Source organism: Orbicella franksi, chromosome 11 (assembly GCF_964199315.1).
Source record: "Orbicella franksi chromosome 11, jaOrbFran1.1, whole genome shotgun sequence".
In the NCBI taxonomy this organism is placed as follows: Eukaryota; Metazoa; Cnidaria; class Anthozoa; order Scleractinia; family Merulinidae; genus Orbicella; species Orbicella franksi.
This window is the reverse complement of record NC_138155.1, coordinates 6,436,178-6,451,334: the sequence shown is the minus strand read 5'-3', so window position 1 is coordinate 6,451,334 and position 15,157 is coordinate 6,436,178. Positions and strand designations below refer to the sequence as shown.

At 37.8% G+C, this 15,157-nt stretch overlaps 1 protein-coding gene across 1 annotated transcript in view; it reads left to right on the top strand.

Annotated features, from left to right (window-relative positions):
* Positions 1 to 15,157, top strand: part of LOC145460119 (uncharacterized) — a 48,647-nt gene that overhangs the window by 5,871 nt on the left and 27,619 nt on the right. Inside the window, 1 exon segment of the mRNA XM_081444851.1 lies at positions 14,623 to 14,820. Coding sequence (XP_081300977.1) covers positions 14,623 to 14,820 — 198 coding nt within the window.

Here is a 15,157-nt window from a genome sequence, read left to right as displayed (position 1 = left end):
TGAGAGAGGACATTGATTCATGTAGTCACTTAAAAGATTTCAGTTTATGATTAATCCGGTGTATCAAAGAAAAGCATTTTCTTTCTGGAGCATACTTAGTAATTGATTTTTAGTTCTAACTTTGAAATACTTTTTTTGGTAGCTCTCTTATATGCGTGGTATCTCGTTCAATAGTCTGCCACCGATTCTGGAGAATGAATTTTTGTGTAGTTTATGGAAAAGTTACTTGAGGTAGAGTAGCGGGTTTTGTAAGAATGGACGTCAGATATTTTCATAAATAAACTACGTAATTTAATTGGCGCTGAGGCAGTATTGACATCATTCATTGATTCCGACAAACGTCTATAATATAATGAGTGGACGTATGGGTAGAAGTTTAGTCTTAATAAATAACACTTAAAACGCAGGGCTCGTTTCTGTAACAATAATATTTTGTTTAGGCGAGACTTACAAGCCTGACCCAAAACAGATAATCCGTAGGTAATGTAGGGAGAAATTAAGGATTGGTAAATATTTGGCAGAGTGCGAAAGGGGCCAAAGTGTCGTATTTTCGAAATAATACCTATAGTTTTACTTCTTTTTAAAGCAACGTATTCAATAAGGTTCTTCCAAGAAAGATTGTAATCAAGTAACACTCCTAGGTACTTGACATAATATTTGCAGTCAAAAAGAACATTCATATTCTTCTCATTGTCAAATATACATATTTTTGGTTGAAAGGGTAGATTTGTTTCTGGTGGGGGCGAAACATGACAAAATTAGACTTTTTGATGATATGACTTAATTTATTTGAAGTGAGCCAAATATACAGCTTTTGTAGCGGAGCTTCAGTGCGCGAAGCGCGCCAGCGAAGCACCATGGGTAAACAAACAAGCTTAGTTTTCTGTCGTTTTTCGCCGTATACCGATAACCTCACGTCTAAAAGTAATAAAACTGTATTTGTAAATACTGCCTGGCGAGTTTTAAAGTTTTCTTTGTGTTAGTAAGGACAGCCGCTTTGTAGACTGCTATAATTTCTTCTTCTGTTTACCTTTGGAAGAAGGAAAACCATCGTTTGCTCTCCTTGACAGCTTTTGACGCTCGAATGTTGTCATGCATATTGCGTTTACAAATTATGGAGACTTCCTCGTTTTGGTTGTTTAATTTATTGGGTTTAGTGAAATGTTTGGCTGAATTTCTTTTAAGGTTATTGGTAAAAGACTGGTAAAGTTACGGCCGAAAAAAGGACTACAAAGCCGTCGGCAAAAATAATATTCAAATTACGCTTTGGCGCGAATAATTATTAAAATTGAACACCGCAAGTCTTTGAGATTTTGGACGTTTTGTGGCTTCTAAATGCATTTGTTCGCTTTAACTGGAATGATAATCAATCTTAAACGAATTTTCTGTAACATTTCTGGCATCCTTCGTTTGATTCAGGTGTAGTGATATGCATATTGTGATTATGTAGTTTTCCTCGGTTTTGTTGTTGTTGTTGAAATGTCGAGTGGATGATTAATATTACACTAGGTTTGCTGATGCAGCAAGTATGGAACATAATTTTCCAAAATACTAAATCCATACACTCTTCTGAAACGTGGTAAATTGCTAATAGCACCTCCATATTCCCCTTTTGCACATGAACATGAACTATTTTTTCTTCATCAATCAATGACCCTGCATGCATAGAAAGCTCTACAAGGAGATGATTCCATTGGTGCCACTGCATTTGGGGATACACGGACCCTGTTTTTCAATTGTTTGAGGGGGTTTACGTGTTCAACTTTGGTGCATGTAGGATATATTTTTTATCCATTTAGCTGTAATTTTACTGATGTCTTAATTAAACACATCTTGGATTTGGCTGACCAAATGCACATATGCATCAAAACCTCCGAGTGTGTTCAGTTGTCTACAAGTAGTGAAGGCAAAATATGTCTAGATGGTATACCTTACTTATAGCTTACTGATTAATTTTTGACATAATTTCATTACAAAATTATATATTTGATGAGGTCACCCAGTAGTTAACAGTCCCTGTAGTCCACAATCTTCGTGGAGAAAAAAAAAAACACATCAATTATAGAAGTTGAATTATAAGATTATTAATGGCAGCCTACATGCTGTAAGTGTTTATCCACAAAGTGTTATATTTACCATTAATGCCAGGGGGATTTTTTCATTGTGAATGTTGCAATGTTGCAATTTTGCAGTAGGGAATGGATCTCATTATATTCCTGTATGCTGTTCTTAATACTGTACAGCTGTCATACCTTTAACTGTATCTTTTTACAGTCACTTTTGGGAAGTGTCTTAAGGCTATGTAGAATTCCAGTATTTTTTAAAAGGTAGACAGTATTAATAGCATATTTTATGAAGAAAAAACTGAACTATTGATGGATGTACAGCATGACGGCAAATAGCAATGCACGTTTATGTTACAAAATACATGTACAAATTCACGCCACCACTGAGTCAATTGTAAACATTGTAATATTTAGATTTAGCCAAGCTTAAAAGTGGAGCTCCTGGGCCGGGTTGCTTAAAGCCCGAGTAAGCTAACCCAGGATTTTAATGTGAGTTTTGTAACTTTGCGTTGAGCTTTTCTGTTTATAATGTCTGGCCATCTGTTTTGAGTTTCAATAATCTCAAACTACATTAAACATAAGCAGTGAAAAACATTAGTATACCTTCTGAACAACCCGGCCCTGATCAACAAGTTAACCTAGCTTGAGCCCACGATCCAATAGAAAACCGGTACTTTGTCAGCGGTCAACTTTTTAAAAAACATGTGACCTTGATGAGCTCTTAACCTGAGCCATGATATGGTCACATAATACTGGTCAGCAGATATCTTGTTTTGACAGCTGTCAATTGACCATGACATGGATGTCCAATATCATACATGTATGATTAAACTATGGCCGCCATGTTCTGCGGCATTGGCTTTGTTGGGCGCACCCACCATGATCCACACTGCTAGACATGTTGACCATGAAAAAATAGTTCTGTGGTTTTCTATTTGTTCGCGTGCACGTGGTTCTGTTTCTATAGTTATGGGGCTCCGCTTGGCGGCAGCCGCTGGGAGCTCCGCTATAAAGGTGGCTGTGTCATAAATTGTTCCACAAAAAATGGAAGGAAGCAATAAGTTCATGGTTTAAGGTTACCGTATAGATGTTTCGCATCCAAGAGAAGTAATGCTCCCCTTTTACACTGTGCTGTAGATACCTAACCCCTATATCAAATTAAAGCTTATAGAGCTGGTTATCAAACGACACCAAGAATTTTGAAATAAAATGAGTTATCCAATTATCAAGGCCCCCTAACGGGAGTGTCCAAATTACCTTTAGAAAGCTACAGGTCAATGCAATTTTTTTGCTAATTTAATATGTTACTCAGGTTCTAGACTCAAAGTGCTTAAACAATATGTCTGCATTTTGCCATATTCAATTTCAGTGAAAATAAAAGTTACAGAACAATTTTGAAATAGGATTAAAAAAATATACGAAGTGATTATACAAAAATCACTCTTGGACAGATAAAAAAATTCAAAATAAAATATCCCCTGACATGTTTTTGTTGTTTACATGTCAAATTAGCTACATCAGTTAGATGCATGACACTTCAAAAGGCATATGGTAACCCTAAAGACACAGCATTTACGACAGAGTGATTCTAAACTATATCCTTATTCTAGATCTAGACTACACAATTATATCACTGTCACTCAAGACTGCATAAACTTCATGATCTAAAGGCAAGGACAAGATCAGATCTACGGACTTTTTCAAAAAGAGGAAGCTTGGGATTGCATAACCCCAGATACATGTAGGCATGTTTGCCAAGATGACTTGACATCAAAATTTGTTTATTTTTTTTTTTTTTAACCAGCACATTCAATACAGACTAAGGAAAACAAAAGAAAAGCCACTAACAGGAATGTAAACAGTTTTAAGACCTAAATGGAAGATCAAGATGCCTATAATTATTCGGACCAGGACAATAAACATAAACTGAGAAGAAAGTTGAAGCCACTAGATGGAATGCAAACAATTTATAGACACTGCAAAAGTGTTACTCTTTCCTTTTCAGTCCAGACTGAAGTGTCATCGTGTTCAAGATCATATATTTCATGAAAAGGTTACAAGGATCATATTTGAGATAATTTTCCTAATAGGCCTATTGCAACAGTGGATGACATCGCCTCAGCAAAGACAAGAAGATCTTCCAGTGTCATTTGTTGATTGCTATTATACAAAGTAAGTAAGAAAGATACCAAATTTACATTCTCCAGACCTGCTAATTAAACTTTGACAATCCTACCTGCAAGACAACTCAGAAGGCTTGCATGAACTCTTCAGATCACGTGTAATACATCAAATGAATGGTTCTTGATCCTTCTCAAACAGTACTCAACAATTAATGACACAAGATACAACTATGGTACCGACGAACATGATGCCTGTGCTGACGTTCCATGAAAGCATATACATTGCTGATGAAAACTTTAAATAAGCATAAAAGCAAATGACTTTTAATTAATTAAATTAGGAAAAAAGTAGACAGACTTCTAGAGCTGGTATTCTTGGTTTGCACTGTCACACAAAAATTAATTCGAATTGACCATTCAGTGGATAAATTCAAGACATTGTGATGTTATAGGAGATAAATAAAGAAGACACCTTTCCAAGTTTTAGCTCTACAGGCTGTGCATCTTCCCAAGCTTCAGATAGTTGTTGAAATATTTTGGGCAAATTTACAGAGCCCAGTATGAAACTGCAATGTTGGTGTACCTCCATTGTACACCAACATTGCAGCAGGCAAATATTGTGAACATCTGGAAGTTATTTTGGATATCTAGGTGGCTGATTATCTGAACTGAACAAGCAAACATCTAAATATTAAGAACTTTTCCTAATACGTTAACTTCTAAAAAGACTAAAAGTCATGAGATAAGTAATTATTTTTGGACAAATGCTTTCGTAGCTTTATGTTACACACCACCATAACTCTGAAATTCAAAATGTGCTTGTTTCCAAACAAAGCAAGCTATTAAGGCGAAAAGTTGTTAAAAGACATAAATTTATACCCCTCTTATGCCTGATGAGGATAAAAACTTTAACTGGTGGCTCTTTAGTTTTGGATTTTAGAAAATGATGATGTCACGTGCAAATGAAGATCATCCTTGAGGTCAGATTGGGTAAGATTTGAGTCCTAGATTGAATGGTTTTTTTTTTAGCATGAACATCTCGATATTAATTTTATTTCAAACAAATTAGAACCTAGAAGTTCACTAAATAGCTTAATTATTTAAGCACCTGTATTGCCTGGAAGGCTTATCAACCAAGGGAAAACAGCAAGTTCAACTCCTTCTACATGTACATGAAGGAGTTGTTTGACTCAAGAAAATAGCGTTTAGCTTCTGAACTTATTAGCTTGCAAAGAAAGTCATCTCTGATAGCACAAAGCCTAGCAGTTCTTTGGGAAATTATTTGAGGAAATTCAAACTACAGAAGAACTGTGAGAGATTAAATTTTGGGGGGCTAGCGAGAATGACTTTTAGACAAGTATATCACAGTTACAGCTTACTGAGAGGATAGGCCAAAAAACTGGTTTTCATTTCACATTCCACACCCTGCTTATACTTAGTAATACTTTGGGAGATGGTGCAAACCATTCCAGCAGAAGTGAAGAGCACTAATTGTATCTTCAAGTTACAATAGATACAAAAATCTCCAACTTTACACGAGGATATACTATTAACTTTTGATATTTTGGGGGGAGATATGGTAGAGATTTAGGAACTGAGTAAACAAAGGATATACCGGTAATGATTAATTAAAATGCTGTCTTTCTGCTTAAGGAGGCAATAAGAATGTCTCCAAGCACAGGAGACAGTTTTGTTACATGATCAAAATTTCCATTACATTGAAAATGCATGCTCTTTTGTCAATGATCAAATCTATAGGTGGATATATACAACTTCTCCGACTTCATATGAATGTCCTAAATATAATGGGTGACACCTTAGAATGTCTGAAAAATTAACTACCCTGAAAATTGATGCTTGAAGTACAAACAGCCCTATGCATTTTAAGCTTGCTTGCCAAGAGGAGAGGAGTGATGTGAGTAAACAATTGAAAATCTCTTATGTTGTACTTTCTGGTTGTGACTCCAGCAAGTCAAAACTACATAAGACAGAAATACCACTAAGCAGCTTACTTGTTAGGGGTTCAAGCAAAGTTTCCCAATGATGTATTCTTAAAACACAGGAAACACTATTTTTCAAAGAAATACTTATTACAGTCAAACTCACAAAACCGTGAACACCTAAAATATGCCTGGAATGTTTATTGTGTAATAACCAATCTCAAGTGAGATCTCAAACCACACAAACCACAGAACAAGGATGTATTGCATAGGTCACGCAACTATAAATACATGTATAGTTTTGGTTTTTGCTTTGTCCCAAGATACACCCTCTGTCTTTATACATTACTGAAAGTCTAAATAATTGCTATCCTTTTGTATCAAGAACCACATCCAGTATTTAGTTTGTGTACAGTTACTCAAGTGAAGTGATGGTTAATTTGCCACAGCTATAAATAGGGGTGAATAAAAATTTAAAATTTTGGTGGTTTCGCTAACCTTGGTATCATCTTCGGTTAAACTAGCAACTCAATTTATTTTAGCAAACAATTACAATCCCTTGGGCCCAGTGGTTCAGTGATCTAAACACCCTGGAAAGATTGACCATGATAAATGCAAAGGTTTGCTAATTTTGCAATTAGTTGTGGCAAACAGTAAACACCTCACATTTTCCGCTGTTTCTTCCCAAATAAATTTGCACTTGATTCATATACTACAAAATATAATGCAAGACTTCTATTTTCATCAATATCACTTGTTGCTTTTCGTTGTTGTCAAAATTATTATAATGAAACGAAATAATGAAGGTACTGATTTGGATCGTTTGCGCTTGAGTGATTCAACAGCCACTAGTTGTGTTCGCCCAGCACAGTGGTTTGTGAAAACAGTTTTCTCACGTTAAAAATATCCCAAACCCTCTTCGCTAGTGTTTAAATAGCCTGTAACAGCAATTGTCTAATTTCTTGCATAACAGAATTAGAGGATTTATTTTGAGACTGGTCACAAAACAAATTTGTTCCATGACCGATAGAAACTTATCTGTTTCTGTGGTTTCTGTGGTTGTAGATCTCGCTCCTGATTGGTTATAACACAATAAACATTCCAGACATATTTTAGGTGTTCACGGTATTGTGAGTTTGACTGTAAGGCTCTCCAATAACTGTATAGGTACCATGCACTTCAATTTTACAATCTTATAACAGTGATTGGCCTTTTTAGGGACTACACATTATAGTACATTGGCCAAAATACAAATAGTCCAAAAACGAAGAACAGTCTAGAAAGTAAATTTAACAAAGCCTGCAATGATTACAGAATGATTAAGCCTTGTTATTGTTTTATTCAAGCAACACATACTTAGTATAAGCTTTTGCTGACAAGGATAGTACAAATCTGGAACGATATTCCCACAGCTCTGGTTACCGTTGTACTCTCTAGCAAAACCACAACCTGCATGCCTCTTGTAAGATTTGTTTGTCAAATAGAACCAATAAATTGTATCCATTCTAGTATTCTACAAAAACAATATAAGTGGACATAAATAAATAAACAAATTAATTATTCAAAATTATTCCATTAAATTACTGTAACTAACATAATAGCCACCTAATTTGCTGTACACTACCACTAGATTCTAACCTGGGACCTACAGAAATTTGATTACCTATGATATTTTGAACTTTAACACCCAACATTTAAGTACATTGTATATGGGAGTAGACTCTTTTTCCTTTATGTTCTAAAGATACTAATTTATGCACTGCATCATTTACTCTGTACTGATGATACTGCTTACAAAATTCCAACAGTTTAGCTGTTCTATATATTTAAATGATTCTGTGATTATGTTATGAAAGGGCCTGTACGGTCGAATATTCTTTGATGGCCTATGTAATTTAGTAATGTACAAAGATGTTCCGATTTCACTTCCACTTTGCTGGCAATCAAATTGAAAATCGTCAGTGTAAAACGCAGACTGTGGACTGCAGACCGGGGTAAAATGCAGACTGAGAGTAAAATGCAGACTGCAGACTACAGACTTCATAAGTACATATCGATTTATAATAATAGTATCAGGTGCTGATATTAAACATGATTATTCAGGCTAATTGCAGTGAAAGACTGCACTCCGGTCAGCTGAGTCGCGGTCCGGTTAGACTGAATATCACTCCAGGTAGCCTGGATATCACTTAGGTTAGCCTAAAAAATGCTCCAGTTAGCCTGTTTTTGGTTAGGACTCAATGGTCAGTCTGCATTTTAGTCTGTAGTTTGCGGTCCGCAGTCTGCGTTTTACACAGACCGAATCAAAAATCTAGTGTAAAATAAGCTTACTTACACTGTAAAACTGTAATCAACCCTAAAGCCTACCACTATCAACAATGAAAAATATCAGATGGCTCACCTCTCAATCTTTTCAAGAAAGTACCTATTCTTGTGTCAACATTTCATGGCGTTCAACTTCGAATTTTTTTGTTGCGGATCTTGTTAGACCTTTCGTGAACACATTGCTTATGATCTGACATGTTTCTAACTGAGCATTAATTTTTCCGATACCTAATAAAGAGTAAAAATCACTTGAAACCTAAAAACTCTGATCAGAACAGGAGCCATAATCGGGGACGGAGACCGTAAGTCTCGGGATTCGCGCGCACCTATGATATGGGACAATTTTTCTATTTTTAGAACAAATTGCGCCATCCTGACGTCATATATCTGCGCGGATTCACGCACATGTCAGGGGCTCTCGCGTGGATGTTGTCACGTTGCGTGATCAAATGGTGAGAGTTGAGAGACTCTCTTGCGTATTTTTCACAACGATGGCAGGGAATAAGGCAGGGAATACGAACCAGGGCGCTTATATGTAGTTTTATGCTCTGAGCTAACGGAAAAGGTGGGTTTTTTAGGGTCAAAAAAAAGACTTCAATCTCGCGCTGGGAATGAATAATAAGATCTGCTCACGCTAGTTGTAAGCTTAGCGTATGCTTAAGAATATAGCAAGAAAACTCTCTACTCTGGTATCAAGTTAATTTGTGAGTTTCTCAGACAATGTTTAATCCTAACCAAAACCTGTTTTGATGGTTTCTTATTGTCTCTGCTTGTTTGGTGAGTTTGCAAAAGTTTTTGAAAGGAAAGTCTGACGCGTACAATTAGCTCATTTGCATAGTGCATGCAGCTCGTGCACTTTCAAGTCCTAGTCGGTATTTTCAATTGTCAACAAATCTTGACAAAGATTTCTTTCGTTATCTTTTGTGCTGAGATGCTGCAACAAATTTCACGAATGCAAAAAAGGCTACTAACATCATGTGTGTTTCTTCAACATAAGCATAGTAAAGTTTTACACTGCGAACATGAAAACAGACAAGGAGTGTTGATAACTCGATCATCAAAATCGAAATCGTTATTCCAAGTTGATTAAAGAAAGCGTCATCGTAACTTTGCTGATTGTTTCTGCTTTATTCACATATTTTCAGCTTAGCTTTTAATATTTTCTCGAACATTTATCAATCTTAAACATGTTTAAAAACTATAGAGCTATTGTTTGAGTTCGATGTACGCTTTCACACGAAAGTGCGGCGGGGTACAATTTGTCATGTTTACTGACTGTACAAAACACGCATCGGCGGGCGCTCTCATTCATCGACAACAGAGAATTTACTGGATTTTTACACGAATAAAACTGAGCAGTATCTACGGACGTAAAGTTATTAGGCCTTGATGAAATATCAAGCATTGCTTACAATTCAAGAGAAACTCAAACTAACAATTATTTTGTTTTACTTTTCGGTCGCGATAGACTGACAAATTCCTCGCAAGCGTGTGGCAAGAGGAGCTAGGAAACTATGAAGTCCTGAAGCTCTGCTACATCTAAATATATCCAGCTAGTTTTTTGCTGTGTAATGGAAAAGCTGTTAATCTTCAACATATGTGAAATTTAAAGTGGAGTAATGTACAGCATGTAAAAGAAGCATCAGTCGGAACACAACTTGGTCAGCGATATATGTAAGCTTACAGCGGAACATACCTAAATTCGACACTGTCTTACTTCACTCAAACTGGAGCAGCTTACGACGAAAATACTTAAGCAAAATTCAACAGACGTAAACGCGTTGAGCTGTGGGGCAAAAACATGAAACATTTCGGGAATTTCGGACGCCAATTTCCCCGCGCGACATCCGCAAAAATCCTCGCAGCATGTACGCGCGTGTGCCGCAGGTGATGGCGTAATTTGTTCTAAAAATAGAATTTTTGTCCCATATCATGGGGACAACCCCAATACTTGAAATGGCGCGCGCTTACGGTCTCCGTCCCCGATTATGGCTCCTGATCAGAATGGTTAAAGTGCACCTAACCCCAATTTTTTTTTTTCGCTAAAACGAATCTAGACTTTATTCGAAGCATTTGGGCGAAGAAATTTTTGAATTTGGTTGAATCCTCGATTTTCTATGCCCTTTCAAAGTCGCGCTTGAAGGTTTCACGACCGCGTTTTAGGGAGTCTGGGGCGGCGGTACCTGATGACGTCTACCCAGGAACCAAACACAATGGCGCCTCAGTCAACTCTCTGTATTTGCTCGAGAAAATGGAACACAAAACTAATCGTTCCGATGTATTTTGGGACTAAAACGTCTAAGTTTTGTCTCAGAATCATTTCTTTTTCGTCACTGGAGTCAGAGTTAAGTTTCGATTCGGAAGACTCCGAAATAAACTTCGATCGAGCACGTTCGACAACTGTGAACTCACTGCTTAGAGCTTTGAGAGCAATTTACAATATTTCAAGCGACGAAGGGGAAGACTTCTTTGCGGACGAGTTGCTTGTATATTAGGAATGGAAAGCTAGATACGAAGTGGAGGAGCAGGCAAACGAAAAGCAGGAAAGAAAGTTCAAGGACTGCTTTGGATGGTAATTTCGTCAACTAAACATAAGATTCCCATGCGTGTTTATAGCCCGTTTACATTTGTCCTTAGCGAGAATGTATTTTATCAAGGTGTGATTGTTCTGTTAAATCCAGCTTGTGTTTTACTTTCAGTTGAATGCTTCATGTTTATAAGAGCGATGTACGTGTCGCAGTTTTCGAGACCTGATGACCTCCAAAACATTGGCTTCGATCGATTGAAAATCGTATTGTTTGGACCTGTATTTTTGAAGCCGCGGGAAGCAAGGCGGAAGGAAACATTTCATACAATTACCGATTTCACATTGTCACACGTTTTAAGTCGTAACTCCAAATAACCAATGTAAATTGTTCTCAAAGTTTGCAGCGAAATTCGTCGGATAAGCGAAAAGGATGTGTTCCCTAAGCGGTCCGCACATGTTACGCGGTCATATTTTCGACGCTATATCACAGAATCTTTGTCACACTGCTGATTTCCAAACCTTCGAAAAACTCTGTGAGTCTAACAATTTTGTTATCATGTAATTCTAAAGGATTAATCTTCGACTTTTATCTAAATCGAAAGAGAAATAAGTGTTGGTTAGCGGCGTACAGTTGCGATCTATTTACATATCAGTATAACGCTTCTTGATCATGATCGGATCACACAACTTTGTATGTTACAAATACTGCGGGATTGGAAGATATAGGTTGTAGGTAGTATTTCTACAAATTGCTGGTTAGCTTTAAGCAGAAAATTTATGAAAATAGCGTTCGAAAGTCTGCGGAACAAATTCCAGTGAGAGTTCTTCAATGGTTCTCACAGATTCAGTTCGCTTGTTTCGGTTCGACAAAATCAACCATCGTTTACGTCTTTGTTGCACCATTAGCCGATCATCGTCAGTTAATTGTACAGTATATCTTTCTTTAACTCTGGAATATTGCTGCAACAGCCGATAGCACCTCTGGAAGGCGTTTCTGCGCACTTTTCGAATGTGTATTGCACCATCCTGAAGGAAATGAAAGGACGTGAGATATCCAACCTTCCTGGGTAGACGTCACAAGAGCCGCTAGACCCATTCTCCTCAAACTCGGTCGTGAAACAAAATGGCGGTGTTTTGGAGCTATTTTCGAGATTTCGTCGGGGCACAGAAAATCGAGGATTTAACGGAATCCAAAATTGTTTTCGCAGAACTATTTCAAATAACAAGTAGATTCGTTTTAGCGAAAAAAAATTTTCGGGGTTAGGTGCACTTTAAATCCGACGTGTTTTGCAGGGTAAAATAAGCTTGCCACGAGCGGCGAATTAATGTCTTGTTCCCAGTGTTCGTCGGCCCCTATCGAGAGGGGAAAATCCGCTGAGTGCAGGCGCAGGGCTACGTGAAGGGCGACCCAACATGGGACGATTTGTGTAACGAACGTTCGAAGAGATCTAGATAGAAAAAAGTCGTGGGGGAGGGGGAAGGGGTGGCCTCTTAAGTCCCTCTGAAATCTACCCATGAATTAAGGCTCAATTTTCGTTTTCATTACCACATCACCTAGACTGCGAGCGGTCTCTCTCTTCCTCGAAAAGCCATGGGGAAGAAAGTAAGCGCACGAGCGCGACTCATGACTGTGAGCGTCACGTGCGAGCAACGATGCCACGAGCCGCTAGTAGCGCGGACATCGGAAGACGGCTGCTAGCGGCTCGCGACATCGCCATTCGTCGCTCGCACGTCACGCTCACAGTCACGCTCGCGCGCTTACTTGTTTTGCGTTCTTTCCCACGGTTTTCGGTATGGTGTGCGTGGGGCCGCACACACGAGGGATGTGTTCAATACAGAAAAACCCTTTCTCTTTTCTTCTCACACGTGGATTTATTTAGTGCATACAATTCAGCCCAATAGCCCTTTAAGTTTAATGCTTAGCTTTTTTCATTTGCATTACAATGTAATCCAACCCCGATGCCGTGCAAGTTGGATTATAAACAACTATTGGTTTAGGTTTTTGTGACATCCGGAATAATCAAAGTCGAGGTAAGTGAAGCTGATGACACTAACCGAGACCTTGATTATTTCGGATATCATAAAAACTGAATCCAATAATTGTTTTATTATACATTGTTTTAAAGAAAATAACGACAAACGCATTATCTCACCGAACACAGTTTATTTTCGACAAGCCATGTTCTTACTTCGCTGTCCGCAAACTTGACATTGCTCTTGGAAATCATGCATGGCTCGCGCAACAACAACAACAACAGCAGCAGCAACCATTTATTTGTACTCACAATTTATAAAATAATTACAATAAACATGAAATTAGTATAGAGTACTGCCTGCCCAAAATAACCATAAGGGCTAAAAAGAATGGGCAGACATTAAGTTACACAGATTATTTATACAGTTATCGGTCGGTAACACACGTACACACACACAAATATAAAGATACAAACAGAATGGAAACTTACAGCGGAACAGAATATATCCTTATGAATTAATTAAAATAATTGTAATATTTTAAGCGCAACCTACAGATTATTCACTGATCTGCTAAAAAATAATCTGTAGTTGATAATAATCTGTAGGTTGCGCTGTTTCCCAGAATTAATTGTAGGTTTTTTTAGCCAATGAGAAGACAGATGGTGACTACAATGTATAATAATTTTATTTATTAACAACATCCTAATAAGTAACTGAGGAGCTCCGCTTTTAGGCTTCGACAAGGTTTTCTAGTGATTTAAAGTTTTTGTATGAATATAGGAGATTGGTGTCTTCAACGAAGAGATAAAATTGACGATTTTCAGAGCAAATGAGAACATCAGGGCTGTATCTATAAGGCTGGTTTTTACTAGCGGTATTGCCCAAGTTTCCCATCGCACCGGAATTCATTCTGGTTTCTGTAGCATAAAGTGCCTTAGACTATATTTGCTGTTAATGCGGACACCCCGAGATATCAAACTCGCCAGTACCCGTTTGTACACCTGGGTGGAAGGAGGCACTGTGAGAGTAACGTGTCTCGCCCAACTCAATGTTCACTGTCCCTGAACCTCCCTTCGTGGGGAGGGTACTCTCAGAAAAAATGAGTGGGGGTGTACTGCCCCGTTCCTAAAACCCTTACCCACTATTGATGACCAAACTCTGCTATTTTACCTATCCAATTTATGACCTGACCAAAAATTCGATACCCTATTTATGACCTGACTCTTTAATCAATACCCTGTTTCAAAACCTACCTTATCACTAGTTACCTAGTTCGACCGACGTTAAAATGCATCGTGAGGGACTTTTGTTGATGGCCTTATCGATGACGATGAAAAACTAACTTCTTCTAAAAAAACATACCCAGTTCAAGACCAGAGTGCAAAAACCATGCAAACCCTACCTATGACCAAAATGGCCAAAATCGATTCCCCATTTATGACCAAACGGCTTAAAAACGATCCCCTTTGGGGTCGCACATACATATACAGTCTATATAAGGAAGTTCTCCCCCCCCCCCCCACCCCCCACCCTTGGGTCTTGACTGCCCAATCCGGGGATAAGAGCACTAAGAATTAGGCTGCCACATGTCTTTCTGCGATTTAAAAAGAAAAGATCTTTTTCCGCACGTGAAAACAATGAAGTGATATTTTTCCACTTTTTAGGAATCACTTGTGACACAAGCGACTGGCCGCCTCCAAGTAATGGACAGATATCCTCACCTTGTAACAGTCATTCACAGGTGCACTCTCGCACTTATTGCACGGTCACTTGTAATCATGGCTTTAAACTAAGCGGATCTTCAGGCTCTGTTTGCGGTATTGATGGAGAATGGGTTCCTAGGACGACCGCAAACTGCCAAGGTAGTAAGAAAATCCAAGCTACTGAAATTTTAGGCGCAGGTTCTTGTCAAACCGGCAAAAATACAACTGGACTTAAGATCAACCGGACCTAAGATCAATAAGTAAAAACTTCGCGACAATTCATATCACTCTTCTATCCTTTCTAGATTAAAAATTAGCCAATAACTGACGGACACACAAGCACATAACATGTGAAATATTTTTAGTTTCATATTTGTTGTTAAAATATCATAAAGCGTTGTAAAAAGACTAACAACACCAAAAGTTTGTGATTAGGATTCTCCTTTAGTGAACATTTCATAAGCAAAGAAAATAAACTACGATTTTCTAATATTTC